This window comes from Carassius gibelio, chromosome B18 (assembly GCF_023724105.1).
Source record: "Carassius gibelio isolate Cgi1373 ecotype wild population from Czech Republic chromosome B18, carGib1.2-hapl.c, whole genome shotgun sequence".
NCBI classification, from domain to species: domain Eukaryota; kingdom Metazoa; phylum Chordata; class Actinopteri; order Cypriniformes; family Cyprinidae; genus Carassius; species Carassius gibelio.
In genome coordinates this window covers 11,834,097-11,853,316 of record NC_068413.1, presented here as the reverse complement: position 1 = coordinate 11,853,316, position 19,220 = coordinate 11,834,097, and the positions used below count along the sequence as shown (strand labels likewise).

Sequence of the window (19,220 nt, the reverse complement as noted above, 5' to 3'; positions counted from 1 at the left end):
TGTTGTTTCTTGTGATTTTATGATAACAATATAGTGTGAATAGTTTTTTGCACCTACATCTGTAGGTGAATGTAACAAAATTATGCTAAAGCTGCGGCAACTATGTAGCATTGTTCTGTTAGCATTTTACCATCAATATACGAAAAATAGCGCACTTTGTTATTGTCTATTATGCTACTATTATTGTATGGAAAAGTTGTGCATGTTAATTTGAAGTTGCCTTAATTGATCACCTTGGGAGATTGATCATTGTCTTAAACTTGATGATAATTGTTAGTTGGAGAACTATACAAAAGGGAGTACTTATAAAAAAAAAAAATACAATTTGTTCGTAGCTACACCATAGCTGTACGTTACATTTTATATGAAAAGCTGTCATCGCATCTTACAGAATACATTTGGGGTTTAAATGTTTTCCCTTCTCCTTTTTGATTTCATTAAGAACCAATTCTGGACAGTCAAGTGGACACTACTGCTTAATGAGGAAGATGGCGGCTCATGTTTTGCTTTTGGATTTGGAAAGACATTTTATTTGTTTGTGATTTGCTGTGATATTTTAATTCATTCGCTAACGTGCGCTACAAATGTATGTATTTTTTCATATTTTACTGCATTGTTGTTTTGATGAAATGTCTGTATTTCAAAATTTTAAAATGCTTATTTTCCATTTAAAAATAAAAACAATTCGTGATTGAACAATATCGAGTTGCTCTTATTGGATGGAGTATATAAATGACGTTTCGCAAAAGGTTTACTTTGCGGTTTACGTCTAAGTTTAACACAGCTTGTCCGGGTTTAAGGTTTTATTGTCTTATTTATGAAAAAGAAAATAAAAATACAGGTCTACTACATTTACTTAAACTATGAATTATTAACTGACAAGCTAGGTGATATTTTCAAACATTAAAGGGTTTATTTAACATTTAATGGTTTATTTTTATTTTTAAATTCATAGGTTGTATTCAATAATTGATTTTGCTTTTTTATTTTATTTACTTTACCCATTCTTTCTTATTGAATTAAGATAACTAATTTGCTCACAGGAGCCGTCCTTCAAGCAAACTTTCCTCTTTCAAATATCACGTTTGATATTACATATACAGAGCAGCTGTAAAAGGGTTCAAATTAAGTGGTCTAAAATGGTGTCCAGTGTAGTCCAGCACTCACTGCAAAATGGCAGTCTGTTCTCTCATTTCCTGTCTCTGCAGGAAGTGAAGGCTTAAATAAATAATTTTATTAACAAAGATCACTGCTGCCCTTCATAACCACCAATCTTAAAACTCAGCTTCTATCCCTCTAAGGGAAAATTAACTTAAACATTTATTATATCTTCAAAACTAGTTTATATTTCAAATGAAAGGGGTGGGACTTTGGTGCATCACCTGAGCCCTGGGTAAATGGAGAGAACGTCAATCAAAGGCTGAGCTCTCGAAGCTGGGAAGGAGCTTTAGATGGCGGATGAACCTTGGGAAGGGGAGAGCGTTGAGCCACGCAGGGCTCTCGATAGCACTTGTATCTCAACTTTGGTGAACTTTGAGTGCCTCCCGGGGCACCGTAATAGCGCGAAATCGTTCGTTTTAGTGCGTTTTGGACTGTAGAGACGTTAACGCGCACGTTTTGCGACTTTGTTTCGTCGAAAACGGCTCTGGTGTGTGCGTAGAGCGGCCAGTCGTTGTTTTCCCTGCCTTGCGCTGGCAGCCATGGCGGTCCTCCATTTTTAGTGCGTTCTGCTGGGCTCTTCTCTCACTCTCTCTCCATTCAAATAGCCATCGGTGGATTACTGCTATTATTTTTCTTTCTGAATATTATTCCGATTATTAATTTAGTCTCAATCCTGTGATATTTTTTGATTTTTTTCATGTTATGGCCAAAGTAACAAATCGGATATTTTGTCAGATGTGAATGTACTGCTACAGTCCTCCTCCTGTCAATGCAATAGGTATGTTTACATAGTTTCTCTTTTTTTTATTGTCGATTTTATATGCTATCATCTTTATGTTTTAATCGTCCTTTGTTTGATGACGCAGTAAGAATTTATGCTTGTGGCTCTGAATCTATTGCCTTGAAATGCCTTCAACACATGGATATTTGACATCGAATAGAGTCGAGCAGGTGTTCTTTCAATTGCAATGCCTTTTAATTTAAGAAATAATATAAATATTTATTTATTTTAAAATACGCGACGCCAACTTACCTTCTCCTTATTTCGCAACGGCTGGATTTTTTTTTTTTTTTGATGGTTCATCCCACTTTAAACTTTTGACAGTTAATACCTGGACAAAAGACCATCATTAACACGTCCCAAGACAAAATCATGATGAAGAATAAGAATAAAAAGCAGGAAGATGAAGGCTCGACTCAAAGCAATGCTTCCAGGTACGATTTTTCATATTTTTCCTCTCTTTTTTTGACATGTGTCTTGATTGTTTACCTTTACAAGCATGGTTGATCACCTGTGCAGAACTTTAAACCACAATGTCTGTAAAATATTTGGGTTTCGGATCACTGACCTTGGGATAGATGTATAGCCACACCCTGATTTTTCTAGTATTTCTAAAAGTGAATTCAAGGCCTTTGGGCCTTTACCCAAATTTATAGTCAAGATGCACAGGGTTTATACAGATTTATGCAGTGATTACAGTTCTAATATTTCCACTTTAGTGATCGTGTGAAATGACCTTGTCTGATTAGTATGTGCTGCATTGCACCACTGTGTAAAGTTAATGACATTTTAAACACTTTTTACATTGCATGAGTTTAGTGTTTGATAACTTTGAATTAAAATTGCTGTACTTGTACAGAGAACCTGTTCAGTCTGATTTTCTTTAAATATTTTCATGGAATCCCATTTCACACACAAAATGTTTAAAGCAAGTTAAAAAGAAGAGGGTTTTATTTTTTAATTTTACATATGAATGATTATATGTTGTAATTTTTTTTTTTTTTTGTATACATACATACACACATATATATATATATATTAGTTACTAAAATGCTACACATGACCCGTGTGAATTACAATATTTGTCATTGGTTATAAGGGTACTAAACATTTGTGGAGTAAATATTTATATTTCCCTAATGACACTGGGTGTATGACCTCATATATTAGTACACTTCTAGCTTAGCACTCAGTCACATATTTCATAATTCACTACTTTTGAAACAATTTATTGTTAAATACTTTGGGTTCCGCTCTTTATTTTTGTTTTAAGAGTGTTTATGATTTTTAAGCGTTGTTGAGGACCAGACTTTTTCCTGTTTTGTCACAATTGGTTTAGTTTGAATAACTTTCTGCAGCAAAGCTAGCTTTTGGGTGAAACATTAAAAACCTTGAAAAAAATAACAGACATATATTTTGCTCCTTACACCGATAGTACCATCTAAAATTCCAGTGTGAATATGTATATGTTCTATCATTATCCCCTCCAAACCACATAAAAAACAGGATGTATTGGATGTATTGGTTACATGCAAGTGGAAGCAAATTATTTTAGATACTTTACTACACTCACAGTTACTCTCATTTCCATATGAAAACTGGAACTATTTGAGTTGTAAATAGTTATTTCATATTAAGAAGAGTAAGGTTTTTGCAGGGGACTTTGAAATAAGACAGTGATGCCATTTTTCAGAGGTTCATGTTTTGTTTAATCAGGAAATATACATAAATACGTTAAGACAACCATTTTACTGCAATATTTTATCTTAAGGGGGTCATATGATGTTGCTAAAAAGAACATTATTTTGTATATTTGGTGTAATGCATTGTGTGTGTGGTTTAAAGTAAAAAAAAACAAAACATTATTTTCCACATACTGTACATTATTGTTTCTCTTCTATGCCCCGCCTTTCTAAAACATTGTTTTTTACAAAGATCTTAACTCTGAAAAGTGAGCTATCAAGTGCGTTGTGATTGGCTGAATAAACTCAAATGTGTGACAAAAATGTTACACCCCTAAACACACTATGATGCGTGTCCTGGCCCGACCAGACATAACCAATAAAACCAATTTCAAATGAGGGACTTGTTGCTTCCAGTGTGGACGTAATTAGTGATTATAATGACTCTTACTGTGTTTTTTTTTTTTTTTTTTTTTTACGCATTGTTGCAAATGGCACTGCGTAAACGTAAAACCATGTCTGCATTTTGTGATCGGAGAAACGACAACAAGTGCTACTTTACACTGCTCAAAACTCACGTTTGAATCATCATTGGCAATTCTTTAAATATTAAAAAATATACTTACAGGCTGTGAGGCAGAAGAGCCAGGCTGTCCTTGCAAATTTGGAACTGCCTCACTTTATAGTAACAGCCTTTGAGCACAGACCCATTGTAGGCTACTCTGCAGGCTCAGGAAATGGTCCTATATAAAATGCATCACACAGTGGTCTTGAGTGAAGAATGACCAGTGGATCCGATGAAGGACACATTTGATGACTGCGGGCGGGACTCTACTTCGTCCACGGTGAAAGCAGTTCCGGCGATCCACAGCATGAAGATTTCTTCAGCGAGCAGTACGGATCAGCTCTAGGCACGAAGAAGTGAATATCGTTCTCCTTTGAAAGTCCAAACAAAGTAGTTTGCTTTCACAATGAAACACGGCGTCTTTCTTCGCGTGAACATTTGGGCGCTATTATGCAAATTTTTCCACTCAATGATGTAGACGTGGGGCCGCGTTAGAATGAGCCGATTTAGGTAGGAGTGGTTGAGTCTTAACTTTTATAAAGAATTTCTCTTTGGATTTGAGAATTTAGTCTTTGCGACTTTACAAATCTTCTTTATTTACCAAGATATTGTAACACTCCAAAGAGAAATGAAAAACTGAAATTGCATCATATGACCCCTTTAATTACCACTTATTCAATTTTGAAAGTCTAATAATAATTTTACACTAAACACTTAAACACAGACACACAATTTGTGTCATTTTGACATATAATTTGCTTCAACTTTTAACAACACAAGATCTCTTCAAATGAGGGTTTTACCCTGTGGGTCATAATTCTAAAAAAAAACAAAAAAAAACTGTTTTAATGTTATGTATAGTGCTTATGATTGGATCTGTCATTATTTTTATGGTTGTTTGTCAAGAATGTCCCTCTGAATTGATGACCGCTTTGAAGTTCCTGCATATGTGCCAGATACCAGAGTCTAAACTGAAAAAAACCCTCAAATGTATGTTATCTTTCACAATTACACAAACAGTAGTTATGTCTAATGCTGTATATGTGAACATGAATTGTCAAATGAACATGTATGCTCACTTTTATAGGTTGCTAATAATGTTTTTTTAGTAGTAAAGATGCACATTAGGGCCTAAATCAATGCAGTGTCCTCAGAAACATGTCTTCACTGTGTTTTTAACTGTGGCAGCCATTTTCTAAGTATTACTAAAAGAAACCAGAGTTGAAAAATGTGTTATTTTTCCTATATTACAGTGTACTTTTATTTGAGGTGCTAGTATGGCTTAGCGCTACATATAAAGCACTACTTTGTTTCATCACTGTATGAGACTGGTTTCATTAAATGGCTGAAAGTCCTCAAAGTCACAAAATGGCTCTTGCTTTGTGCTGCATAGCTTGTATTAGTTGCTGCATTACATGAAAGCTTCTTGGAACTACAGGAAGCGGATGCAGGAAGTCTTGTAGAGGTCAGATGACTTCATAATGAGTTTTCATTGGGCCTTCCTTTGGCTAGCAATAAGCAGCCAATGAGAATTCAGTTGAGAGGTTAGGTCCGCCCATATGTGATGTCAGCAACCATATATGGACAGTCTGGCTTATAAGACTGCTTCATCAGCAGCTGTTTAGCTCCAGAGCACATGAGGGGGGTGTTTGTCTCTAGCTGTGTCTTTCGGTGTAGCACTGTATGCTAGTTTTCACATTCAGATCTGCATTACGCTTTCCCATGAATGCTATCGTACCAAATTAAAAGTGCACTTCCCAGATACTTTTAACTGAGGCTTAAGGAAACAAGTACATTGATTTAACCATGTAAGGAAGATAAATGTTCTGTTTTGAGTGTTTCATTTATAGTAAGCAGGGTTGGGCTTGTTCGAGGTAGAAGCCATTGCATTTATTTTTAGTCTCAAAAGGCAAAAGTACAGCAGAAGTGGTCCGACACAAAATGACCTGCAGGATGATGCCACATATCCGATAGTTTCACATTTCATAAAGGTTATTTTGGTTAAAAAAAAATAATTAAATTTTTGGATTTGCACACAGAGATCTCAAATTTGAAATAAAATGATATGAAATCATAAAAAAATCAGTATGTAATTGTCTCATTATACATTTGCACATGTAAAAAAGATTCTTAATTCTGTCAATTAAATGAATTATTCAAATTTTTCAGGTGTTGTCAGTTTGTCATTTAAGTAGCATATTTTTTTATTTATTTTTTTATTTTAAATGCAAAAAGTTTCCCAATGTTTTGTGCTGGATTTCCCCATTCCTAGTTTCCAAATCCTTGGAATGCTATTGTTCACACTGACAAAGAAACGGCATGGTTGAAGACATCCCACTTGAGGACCCAGCATTTCTTTGTTGGACTGAGATTATTCAATTTGGCTCAAAAGACAGACTTGTCCGTTTAAAATTGGTGATAAGAAAAAGTGGCATAATTAAATGATTTAAAAAATCAATTAACATTGACAATTCATAAGAGCTAAATGACATTTTTGACAATAACTGAGATTTAAGTCGACTTGTAAAGGTCTTGTGAAAGACATGTTTTCATTGTTTCTCAACATGCACGTGTTTAATGTTGTAGCAATTCAGCATCAGAGGAATCAAACCGCTCTGGATCGGAGTCTGGGAGTCAGTCTGAGAGCGAGCAAGGAAGTGATCGAGCTCGTTCCCGGCGTTCCCAGTCCAACAGCACATCTGATTCAGAGAGCCACTCGGAGTCAGGCAGTGAATCCGCTGGGTCCAAATCCCGTCAGACCTCAGCGCAGGTCAAAGACAAACCAGTCAGGAAGAAAGACAGTCTGGCAGATGTGAAGAAGGTACAAAACTAGGCCAGCCTGAACATTAGGATCAATTAGTTATTCCCAGTGGAAATTTAAATTTAGCCGCTGATTAATTGCTTTATTGCTTTAAAATGAATGATATCCCTAATTATCATAGATGTGGGAGGAACATCCAGATATTTATGGCGTTAGAAGATCAAGTCGCAGCAGACAAGAGCCTGCACGCCTCAACATTGGAGCGGAGGTAGGCTGACTGTGCAAAAATGAATTCAACACTGACGCCTAGTGGTTTCATGACATTTGCAAGTAAGTTGACAACGTGTTCTGCTTCTTGGATTAAAGTAGTTACAGAGATGGTTACTTGCTTAAGTGTAAACGTCTCAGTTTGGCTCTAGACTCGGAACTGATCAGGCTTGGCAGCCCAAGTCGTGTAAACATACTCACATGAGTTGAAAGCTGTGTTCTCTTGATTAACCCGAAACATGACATTTTCATGGCTTTTAATCTAGTGCCACCTATTCAAAATGGATTTTCATGGATTTTTAGGGCAGCAGTGATTCGGAGAGTGAAAGTCCCAAGAGAAAAAGCCCACGGCAGAAAAAGAAAGAGTAAGTGCACTGGAAGCATTTAAGTAGGTCTCTCACTCACCTTTTTTTCCATTTTGCATTTACAAATGTGTGCCTGTTTTTTTTGTTTAGTTTTTGTAATCATATATGCCTCCATTTATAACATTCAGACATATTTTTGCATGTAAATGTCTTTTGGGCAGTTGTTTGTTTTTATACTAAACATATTATAATCATACTGTATATATTAAAAAGTATTTAAGAACTTAACACTTTTCCGAGTCATTTATTGTAAATAATTGAAAAAATAAATGACGTTTGCTTGTTAAAATGTTAACTGAAAAAACTAAATGGCTCAGAAAAAAAGTTTTGAGGAAAGATGTTGTTGCAGATGCCGCTTGATATGAAGTTTCGTGTATAGTGCAGTGACAGTCACGCATTGTGTGGTTTATAAAGTATATAGAATAAAAGTTGTCTTAAGTGTAAACCATGAATGTAAGCATTTGACACAAGCACATGCAATACATAAGTTCTGAGTACACTACACTTCAAAAGTTAGGGGTCAGTAAGATAATAATAAGTAATGTTTCCTGAACACCAAATCAGCACATTAGAATGATTTGTGAAGGATCATGTCACACAGAAGAAAGAAGTCATTGGCTGCTGAAATTTCAGCTTTGCTACCACTGGAATAAATGAAAATTTTAAATCGGAAATTTAATTTGGACAAATATTTCACAATATTAAACTTTAGCTGTATTTGTGATCAAATAAGTGCAGTCTTGGTAAGCATAAGACTAAAAAAAAACAAAAAAAAACAACAACCTTACCACCCCAAACCTTTGAACAGTACTGTATACTCACTGAAGTGTTTCTCACGGCAGGTTTAATTGCCCGTGCGCTGGGTAATAAGTGAAACGGACTGGCTTGCAGCTTTACGTTAGGCTAGAATTAGAAGCTAACGGAGGTCCAATAGATGAACCTGTGGTATTTCTGTGTTGAAAGAAATACCTGGAAAGATGATGACTCAAATGACGAAGAGGATGTTGAGGAAGAGGCCAGCAGTTCAGAGAGTGAGCAGGAAGAGAAAAAAGTTAGATCCAGACGACTGCCTGCTAGAAGGTAAGAGTGTAGCGAAGCCTGGCCTTCAGACAGCGCATCGTAAACTATTAAATGAGCCGTCTTATTACATGCAAGAGAAGATGGCTCATTTTTAATTGCTATGATTGTGCTAAAAATATTGATGTGATTTTTCTTTGCTCTATTATAAATTGTCACACGTGTCCTAAATTGTTAAAGCATGTACTTTATGCATAATGATCAATATAATAATTAAAATATTGATTTATATATATATAACATGAAGAATTAGGGCTGCTATAGAAGTCTGACAGCTGTCTCAAGGCTATTGGCTTATGAGTCAGGCTGATAGGTGTGAAAACGAGTCGCTACACTAGCAAACACATCAGGGACGCCGAACGAAAGACAAAACGCCTACTATGGTAAAAGAGTGTATATATATGCGTCTTTACTTTTCTCTTTCCCTTCATAGGCCACAGACCAAATCATCTGCTAGTAAGCAGCAGTCACAAAAGGGACGGAAACTGAGGAAGCAGGAGTCCTCGGAAGAAGAAGATGAGGATGATGACGATGATGAGGATACCCCAAAAAGACAGACAAGGCGGCGAGCAGCAACTAAAGTCAGGTAAGGATTCAGATGGTAATGTGTCTGATATAACAACTATTTCTGAGTTATGTTTTTCGGTTAGAAAAAAATATCAAGCAAACTGTCTTTTAGCTTAATCCTATTAGTTAAATTTAAAATGTAGCCATTATGATACATTAGAAACATTATTTTCTGCATCGCTCAACCTTTATCGTATAACTGTTGTGGACTGAGATTAAAAAATTATATTCAACAGAAAACATGAATGAAAATTTTTTGTTATTATTTGGATTTTATTTATGGTTTGGATTTTTCCTGTTCCATTTCATTCTCACACACACACACATATATTTGACACCAAATTAATTTCAGTCAGTTAAAGTCAGTAAATAATTGTTCTTGAAAATGGCATAAAAGGTTTTAAAACCATACAAACTACCGTTCAGTAAGTTTATTTTTTTCTTTTTCTTATTTGCGATTGACCAATTAAGTATTATGACTTGGCGGAGCAGTAATGAAGTATGTGTTGCAGTTACAAGGAGGACCAGAATGATTTTGAGACGGACTCTGATGACCTTATTGAAATGGCAGAAGGAGCCGAGGAGCAACAGGACGATGACAGTGAAACCATTGAGAAGGTCCTTGAGACCAAAATTGGCAAAAAAGGAGGTAAAGGAGGTTTTGTTTTTTAACAAGTTTCTCTTGTGCTTGTTTCTTAAAGCCCTTAATTTTCCCCACTTTGTTTCCAGCTACTGGAGCTTCCACAACTCTCTATGCTATTGAGGAGAATGGGGACCCTGGAGCAGACTTTGACCCTGAGAAAGATGAAGGGGAAACTCAGTTCCTCATCAAGTGGAAAGGCTGGTCCTACATCCACAGCACCTGGGAGAGTGTCGATTCCCTCACTCAGCAGAAGGTCAAAGGGATGAAAAAGCTGGAAAACTTCAAGAAGAAAAACGAAGAGCTTAATGCTTGGTCAGTGCGCTCAAAGATGCCATGTTCTCATTTTTATACGATCTCTGGAAGAAACTGGCACATTGAAGCCGAACATGAACGCCATTGTTTTACTGACTGAAAACTGACACCAAATGTTTAAATTACAATTATGTTTTTTAGGTTGAAGAAAGCATCACCTGAAGATTTAGAATATTACAACTGCCAGCAAGAACTAACCAATGACCTGAGCAAGCAATTTCAGATAGTAGAGAGAGTAATCGGTAAGTGCTGACTCGAGTAAGACAATCTTACGTTGAAATTGTTTTATATATATATATATATATATATATATATATATATATATATAAAAACCTGTTACGATCTGTTATTCATTTTATTTTTCTCTCATTTAATCAGCAACAAGAACTGGGAAGTCACAACCATCTTCAGACATTCCCTGTAAGTTTGCTGCTTTTGAAATTGCACTATTTCTGATCTACTTGGCCAAGAGAGATGTTTACTACTTCAATTATTGTCGCAGCAGCCCATAAAACCAGCTCCAGCGAGCCAGAGTATCTGTGTAAGTGGATGGGGCTGCCGTATGCAGAGTGCACATGGGAGGATGGTGCATTAATCAGAAAGAAGTTTCAAGCCTGCGTTGAAAGTTTTCAAAACAGAAATGCCTGTAAGACAGTTCCTTCCAAAGATTGCAAGGTCAGTATGAGATTGTGTACTGATTGAGCTTTTCTTTCTTCTTTAAGTAAAGGTGTTGAAGTTGTCATCTTTTTTTCTTCTTCTTCAACTGGAAGGTATTGAAGCAGAGGCCAAGATTTGTGGCCTTGAAGAAGCAGCCTTCTTACATTGGAGATGAGGTCCTTGAACTCCGAGATTATCAGTTAGATGGAGTGAACTGGCTCGCTCACTCCTGGTGCAGGTGTGTGTTACATACAAGTGGAGCTTCTATACTATTACAGATGAAGTACAGGCACTGGCGTTCAATTTGTGTCTGTCAAAATGTTATTTCTGTCCATAAAGCCTTGAAGTATAAATAAAACTTAATGTGCTGCTTTATTAAAATTCAAAATAAACAACAGTACTAAAGAGTCCTTTTTTAACTCACTATTTAATAGCTTGGGGAAACATTTAAATGATATTCACACATAGAAACACTTCAAGGTTACGTGTCTTTTTTCTTTCTTTTGTTATACACTTTAAATGTTATTAGCTTATATAATTTATTTGAAAGAAAATTGTATATAATTTCAATGTTATTTTAGTATTATTTATTATTTATATTACTATATTTTTTCTTTCTGTATTTTTTAGCTTGAATATTTTTTTTTTTATTCAGTTTAAGTACTTCATCTTATTTTATTTAGTTGCTGAGATACATTTTTTTATTGTCGTCTTTTTATTTATTTGTTTTCTTCCAATATATTTATTGTTTGTTTTATTTCAGTGGTATTATTTTGATCAACAAACATGATTTCAATAGTTCTAGTTAATTAAAAAAAGTAATTAATATCAATATTAGTTCTTGATTTTGAATGAACCATGCTTTCTTCATCTCTGGTGTTATGTTGTTTAGGTGTAACAGTGTTATCCTGGCTGATGAAATGGGTCTGGGGAAGACCATTCAGACGATCTCCTTCCTTTCCTACCTTTTTCATCAGCACCAGCTTTATGGTCCGTTCCTCCTGGTGGTCCCCCTGTCAACCCTCACTTCCTGGCAGAGGGAGTTTGATACCTGGGCCCCGGACATGAATGTAGTGGTGTACCTGGGAGACGTCACAAGTAGAAAAACAGTAAGTTAGTACTCATGCTGGCACAATCCAACCTGTTATAATAATGCTGGTTTGAGGTATAACTCTCTGTTTTTGTCCAGATCCGGGACTATGAATGGATCCACCAGCAGACAAAAAGGATCAAGTTTAATGCACTTTTGACCACATATGAAATTCTACTGAAGGATAAGGTATGATATTCATATGTTTGATATAATCTTTTGTACTTGGATTGTTTGTCATAGAAATGAGTTGGTCTCCATTACTCACAAATGATTGAGTCAAGACGTGTCTGTGTGTGCAGGGAGTGCTGGGGAATATAAACTGGGCTTTTCTCGGAGTTGATGAAGCTCACAGGCTAAAGAATGATGACTCGCTGCTATATAAAACTCTGATCGACTTTCGATCCAATCACAGGCTACTCATTACTGGGACCCCACTGCAGAATTCACTCAAAGAGCTGTGGTCCCTTCTGCACTTTCTTATGCCTGACAAGTAGGTGCTCACACTATGGGTTTGCAGGTTCATTTTTGACAATTTGGGTCCACCAAAATAATTAAGAGTAAAGAAAAATATGTCCAAGGTAAAATGTTAATTTAAGACATTTAGTAAATATATTTAAGATTTTATATATATATATAAATATATATGTGTATATATATTTGTGTGAAAACACTGTACAAATAAATTTGAATTGAAAATGGTTCTGTATATATGGTTTACATTACTGATCTAAATGGCAGCTTAACCAACAGAAGAAGAAATGACATTTTTTATTATATTAAAATAGAAACTGGTTATTTTAAATGGCAATAATCCACAATATTACTATTTTTACTGTGCTCTTGATCAAATAAATGCGGCCTTGGTGAGCTTTATAGACTTGACACACACACGCACACTTAAATTCAAAACACCATAAGTATCCATTTGTTAACCACATTTAATACATTAACATTAACAGTGAGCAATGCATTTTTTACAGTATTCATCTTTGTTAACAGTAGTTAATTAAAAATGTTACTGTTCATTTGTCCATTAGATAACATGAATAGATAATAATGTGTTAGTAAATGTTGAAAGCAACATTAACTAAGATTAATAAATGCTTTAGAAGTATTTTTCATTGCTAGTTTATGTTAACTATGGTAATGTGTAACAAATGAAACCTCACCGTAAAGGGTTACCAAAAAATCTTGGGTGTTCGGTTACCAGAAAATCGTTAAAATCTTTTAAAAATTTTCAGTGGTAGTCTATTTTTAGGTAATTATTTCAGGTAAAATTCACCCCAGAAAATCTAATTTTCTCATCCTCTACCTGTTCCAAACCTATATGAGTTTCTTTCTTCTGTTGAGGTCAAAATAAGATATTTTAAAGAATGTTGATAACCAAACACTTGAGGATAGCCACTGACTTCCATAGTATGGAAAAAGTACTATGGATGCCTATGGCTGCCGTCAGAGGTTTGGTAAATGATGACAGAATTTGTATTTTTTTCTGAACTCCCTTTGAATTACTAATTACTTACTTGAAGAAATAAGCAGTACTCTTTATGATATTATATTTAGTATGTTCTCACACAGTATAAATGGGTCTTTAAACATTCACTTATGGAGCTGCCTTTATATTTTAGTTTGGGGGGTCATCTGTCTTATTTGGCTGTCCTTAGTGTCAAAAAGTTTCAAACCCCTGTTTCTGACTTTGCTTCCCATTAGGTTTGAGTCCTGGGAGGATTTTGAGGATGAGCATGGTAAAGGCAGGGATAATGGTTATCAGAGCCTCCACAAAGTTCTGGAGCCATTCCTGCTGCGCCGTGTCAAGAAAGATGTCGAGAAATCCCTGCCGGCTAAAGTGGAGCAAATCCTCAGAGTTGACATGTCTGCCCAGCAAAAACAGTTCTACAAGTGAGTGCTGTTTTATCCAGTTTCATGCCTCTTTCCAAATGCTCTCTAAATGGAGGAACTCGTTGATTGAGCCAAATGTCGATTCCAGACTTTAATACCGTATGCAATTTGAATGCAAGCGTTCAGAGAACATCTGTCCGTCTCATCGCTGCTCATTTGTAATGTGACCTTTTCAGATGGATCCTAACGAGAAACTACAAAGCCTTGTCTAAAGGCACCAGAGGCAGCTCTTCTGGCTTTCTGAACATTGTTATGGAGCTGAAGAAATGTTGTAATCATGGTTTTCTCATTAAACAACCAGAGGAGGTTGAGAATGAAAAAACACACGAGCACCTACAGGTATGACTTTCCTAGAATCGAACTGAATGATTTTGTTCATAGGTGAACATATTTTTTTGAGCTTGTTTTATTAATGTTTGTTCAGAGCTTGGTGCGAGGCAGCGGGAAACTGGTTCTGCTGGACAAGCTTCTCACGCGTCTCCGGGAGAGAGGCAACCGTGTGCTCATCTTCTCTCAGATGGTCCGAATGTTGGACATCCTTGCTGAATACCTGTCTTTGAAACGATATCCATTTCAGGTATGATCTGAACAGAAATGCTAAATGTTAAATTGTTTATTTGTACAGCACCATGAACCCTAATTAGAAAGATGTCTACTAGGAATGTACACGTGTAATTTTGCTCGGCCCGACTAGTAAAAGCATTATTCCTGGTAGTGTTCTCTGAATGCACTGGTTGGTGCTGTGGATATCTGCCGTTAAGGTGATAAGAGATGAACCCATGTGGCAATATTTCTATATTATAAAAAGTAATACAAATGTATAAGGATCTGTTGTAAAGTTAAAAAAGATAATTGGTTGCTTATCAGTGTTTTTTGTACTTTCACTAATTTTTATATTTTTATAAGAAATGGATTACCATATTTTTCACAACCTGAGTCCCATTTTCTTTCTCTTCAATGAAACTTTGACCACTTACAATCATGTGTTTTTCTGGAAAAATGTGGTTCTTGTTTTTGTGTTCTACCGAGTACTTGCTTAGAAAATGCACTTGCTTAAGCCCCTTTCACACTGCATGTTGGACCCAGAAAATTACCGGATCGATCCCGGGTCTGGGACCTGGTAACATTGCCGGGTTCAGTCCTGGAACGAGCGATGTGTGAACAAAAGCCCGAACTGATGCTGTAAAGGGTGTTATCGCACGTTATCGCGCGACTCTTTAACCAGGGGTTTTGAAGGCGGATCAACATTCGCGAGGAAAAAAATAAGTGCAAACTGTAATGAAGTAGAGATCCGTTAGTTCCTCACTATTTGCGCTGACACTGAGATCGTTCGCCAGCTTCAGTTCAAGTTAACGTCCCTAGCCTTTTCGACTCGTACATTACACGTAACATCCTGATGTCACGTGTCATTCATTACGGGACCTTTACAGGTTGTGTGTGAACGTATGCACATATTCCGGGTAATCACTTGCAGTGTGAAAGGGCCAAAATCTAGCGACCTGGGAACAATTGCCGCGACACATTACCCGTGTATTTTCCGGAATGGCAGTGTCCTTGTACAGTTGACAATTTGTATTTTTGTAATGTCTGAGGGAGACATTCATTCAGAGGTGTAGCTTGACTTTGCTCGGGTGATTTAGGGAATCATGTGTCAGGATTGCAGTACGTCTGCTCAGATAGCAAGTTCCTGAGCCTATTTTTATCCCTCGGTTGTTTTGTTTTTTTGATCGGTGCAGCTTTAAGCATTCGCACAGCTTGCGTCTTAATGTTGTTTTGGTCTTGCAAAACATCCTCAGTGTCGTCATAATTTTGCAGGAACTTTTTGGGTGGTTATTAGGATTTTCTGGGTGTATAGCTGAGGTGCCCTAGTTTGGTCAGAGCGCCACGCTTTGACATTCCTTAACCACATCTGTGTCTTCTCTCATGTTCAGCGTTTGGACGGCTCCATCAGGGGCGAGCTCCGAAAACAAGCACTGGACCACTTTAATGCAGAAGGCTCTGAGGTAAGATCCCGAACTGTGGCATGCGTGTTTGTTTTGTTTGGGCAGAGCTGCACTGTCTGGAGGCATTTGTTATGGTTGTTATGTTCCAGTCAGCTCTCTGCGTCAGAGCTCAGTTGACAAGGCACTTTACTGATTATGGGAATGCTTGATCCATGGGAAATACAGGCCTTATGTAATTATTAGAATAATATAAATGTAATGCATAAAGGATTAGAAGAGTTCTGTCAGAATGAAACAAGATTTTTGTTCAAAAACTCTACAGTAAACTCATTAAATATAATGTATATATAATAAGTTAATGTTTTATTAGTTTGTGAAATAAGGGTTCTACAAGGCTGATGTGTATTTAACTCCTAAAATATACAGTATATGCAAAATATTGATGTTTGGTGTTGCTTAAGGTAGATTTTATATTTTATACAAGGTTGATTTGTATTTAAGTAGTGATGCAGCACAGAACATTTATTTCAAGCTAAGCCTTTAGGTTCCATAAGGCTAATTGATCATTCATATAATATTGATTTTAGGTAATATAACTTCTGTGCCACTAATGTCACCAAAAATAATGCAAGACCACAAAGCCAAAATGATGGTTTTCTAACAATTACTCCTGTTGCTCAGACAAACAGATTTATACCATTGCATAGGCTATTATAAAGTTTTTATGCATATTAACCTGGAATAGAATAAATAGAATTAAGCATTCATCACCGTGCAGTTGGCTGTTGTCCTCAATGTCCACGGTCTTTCACAGGACTTCTGTTTCCTGCTGTCCACCCGAGCTGGAGGCCTTGGCATTAACCTAGCTTCTGCAGACACAGTGGTTATCTTTGACTCGGACTGGAACCCACAAAATGATCTTCAAGCCCAGGCCAGAGCCCACAGGATTGGCCAGAAAAAGCAAGTAAGTAGAGCACGAATGTTTGACCTAATGTATAGCCACACATACTTCTGGAGGAGTATGAGATAGTGTCATAAGTAGCATATGTAGATTAAATTAAAATATATGTTTGCATAGGTGAATATATATCGTCTGGTCACAAAAGGCACAGTGGAGGAAGACATTATTGAAAGAGCCAAAAAGAAGATGGTACTAGACCATCTTGTGATTCAGAGAATGGACACCACTGGGCGAACCGTTCTGGATAACAGCTCCGGAAATTCAAAGTGAGAACCTTGAATATTGTATAGGAAAAAAATGACATTTCTCTTGTCAGAATGTTGTTTTAAGCATGTATTAAACGCCTGTGTGTTGGCCATCTCCAGTTCAAACCCTTTCGGTAAAGAAGAATTGACGGCAATCTTGAAGTTCGGAGCCGAGGATCTGTTTAAGGAACCTGAGGGAGAGGAATCCGAACCACAGGAAATGGACATTGATGAGATCTTGCGGCTTGCTGAAACCAGAGAGAGCGATCAAGGATCTAGTGCTACAGACGAGCTTCTGTCACAGTTTAAGGTACTCAAGAGTCTGTTCAAACGTTTAATGTTAAGTAGCATATTTTCTCCTGAGCCTTGGCCAAGCATGAACGGTGTGTTTCCCTTCTGATAGTTTGCTAACTTCACCATGGATGAAAGCACACCAGATCTGGAGGAGAAGCCTATACGCGACTGGGATGACATCATCCCAGAGGAGCAGCGGCGGAAGGTGGAGGAAGAGCAGAAGCAGAAGGAGATGGAAGACATCTACATGCTGCCCAGAAGCAGATCTAAAAAGAGGGTAAGGAAGTGCTTCTAGGTTACGTGAAGTGGTTACTGCCAGTAATTTCATTAGCAGTCGACTGATTTTGGTGTTTTGAAAGCCGATGCCGATATCTTGGAAAACAGGATGGCCGATATAAAGCTGATGTAATTTTATTTATATGAATTAATGTTTAAGAAATTGAAGTAATTTGAAAATGGATTTAAAAAATAAATGTGTAAAATCAACATAGTCATTGTTTAGATGACAAAGTATTTTTCACAAATAAATATTGAATTAAAATATAATTAACAAGTAAGTAAATACTGTAACCAAAAGGACACTCACGGGGCCGTCCTTAGCTGTCGCGGGGCCCGGTGCGGGGTAGGGAGCATGGCCCCCACCTCGTGCAGAGAACATGTGATCAGGCAAATTTACAAATGCACACTTCACAAGATCTGACAGCTGGATTCGACTAAGTTTGCAAGGTTTGTGAAATTATATTCGTTAGTCATTCAAAGATTTGTTTAAATTTGCTATGAATGCTGATGGCAAACGAGGAAGTATTATGACATTTGCCTTTCTATTCTTAATGATATAAAAGCAATCGTTATAATACTTTTTTGTATACATTTTATTTTCTTTGTTTAACTGTTGTAGCTGATTATTATACAGACTACTATACATATTAAATGATGAAAGCGAACGAGGGAGAATGTGAGCACTGCATGTGCAGACCCTGCTGTTCTACACGCCGTCAAAATAAGTCGTGCCTCAAAAACATCAGCCAAACAGAAAAAAAGTTGACCGATGCCGATACTTACAAAATATCAAATATTGGCCGATATATTTGTCTTGGCGATATATCGACCGACCACTAATTCTCATTTACTGTTCAGGCTTGTGCCAGTTCAAATTGAGTAAAAATCGAGGAAAAAAACATATATAAGTCGCACTGGACTGTAAGTCGCATTTATTTAGAACCAAGAATCATGAGAAAACATTACCGTCTCCAGCCGCAAGAGGGCACTCTATGTTTTCAGTGTAGACTACAGGAGCACTGAGCAGCATAGAGCGCCCTCTCGTGGCTGTAGACGGTAATGTTTTCTCTTGGTTCATTTCTCTCGGTTCATGTTAAATTAATTTTCATAAATAAGTCACACCTGACTATAAGTCGCAGGATGAGCCAAACTATGAAAAAAAGTATGACTTATAGTCCGGAAAATACGGTAGTGTTAGCTGGGCAATATTTTGCTCAAAATAAAAATCTGAAATATTACTGAAATCTTTGGGCTGACATACTTTGACAATTCAGCACATCCAAACAATTATTGTTTTCAAAAATAATTGTACAAAATATTTCTATTTCAAATAAATGTTTTTTTTTTATTATTATTATTTTATGTTTATAACAGTGTCCTGCAGAAAAAGAGGTAAAAATCACTGTTTCCAGGAAATATTAAGCAGTTTGCTGCTTAAAAAAAACATTGAAATGAAAAACACTTATTTTACATTTGAATGCTATTACACAATATTCTTATTTTATTATATTTTGGATCTAATAAATATGGTCTTGTTGAGCTTAAGAGACTTATTAAAAAAAATTATAAAGGGGGGGGGGGTATGACCTGTACATGTTGTTTTTTTATTTATTTATTTTATTTTTTTTTTTTTTTATAGAAAGGCTTAAAATGATTTTCAGCTCTATA

The 19,220-nt window shown here is 36.4% G+C and overlaps 1 protein-coding gene across 9 annotated transcripts in view; it reads left to right on the top strand.

Moving 5' to 3' along the window:
- Positions 1–19,220, top strand: part of LOC127977158 (chromodomain-helicase-DNA-binding protein 2) — a 44,740-nt gene that overhangs the window by 15,776 nt on the left and 9,744 nt on the right. For 2 of the 9 annotated variants that reach the window (XM_052581862.1, XM_052581863.1), the window contains exons 6-28: positions 443–2,376; positions 6,776–7,010; positions 7,132–7,218; positions 7,521–7,582; positions 8,546–8,662; positions 9,093–9,245; positions 9,739–9,875; positions 9,956–10,181; positions 10,323–10,423; positions 10,560–10,601; positions 10,684–10,856; positions 10,952–11,076; positions 11,731–11,947; positions 12,028–12,117; positions 12,231–12,421; positions 13,642–13,830; positions 14,007–14,169; positions 14,255–14,407; positions 15,762–15,833; positions 16,588–16,737; positions 16,852–17,000; positions 17,100–17,289; positions 17,383–17,550. In XM_052581862.1, the coding sequence (XP_052437822.1) occupies positions 2,315–2,376; positions 6,776–7,010; positions 7,132–7,218; positions 7,521–7,582; positions 8,546–8,662; positions 9,093–9,245; positions 9,739–9,875; positions 9,956–10,181; positions 10,323–10,423; positions 10,560–10,601; positions 10,684–10,856; positions 10,952–11,076; positions 11,731–11,947; positions 12,028–12,117; positions 12,231–12,421; positions 13,642–13,830; positions 14,007–14,169; positions 14,255–14,407; positions 15,762–15,833; positions 16,588–16,737; positions 16,852–17,000; positions 17,100–17,289; positions 17,383–17,550 (3,252 nt within the window). In that variant the 5' untranslated portion in view covers positions 443–2,314. Of the gene's footprint in view, positions 1–442; positions 2,377–5,095; positions 5,180–6,775; positions 7,011–7,131; positions 7,219–7,520; positions 7,583–8,545; positions 8,663–9,092; positions 9,246–9,738; positions 9,876–9,955; positions 10,182–10,322; positions 10,424–10,559; positions 10,602–10,683; positions 10,857–10,951; positions 11,077–11,730; positions 11,948–12,027; positions 12,118–12,230; positions 12,422–13,641; positions 13,831–14,006; positions 14,170–14,254; positions 14,408–15,761; positions 15,834–16,587; positions 16,738–16,851; positions 17,001–17,099; positions 17,290–17,382; positions 17,551–17,850; positions 18,000–19,220 lie in introns of those variants that run through there. The other 7 variants (XM_052581868.1, XM_052581869.1, XM_052581865.1 and 4 more) reach the window with 7 other exon arrangements.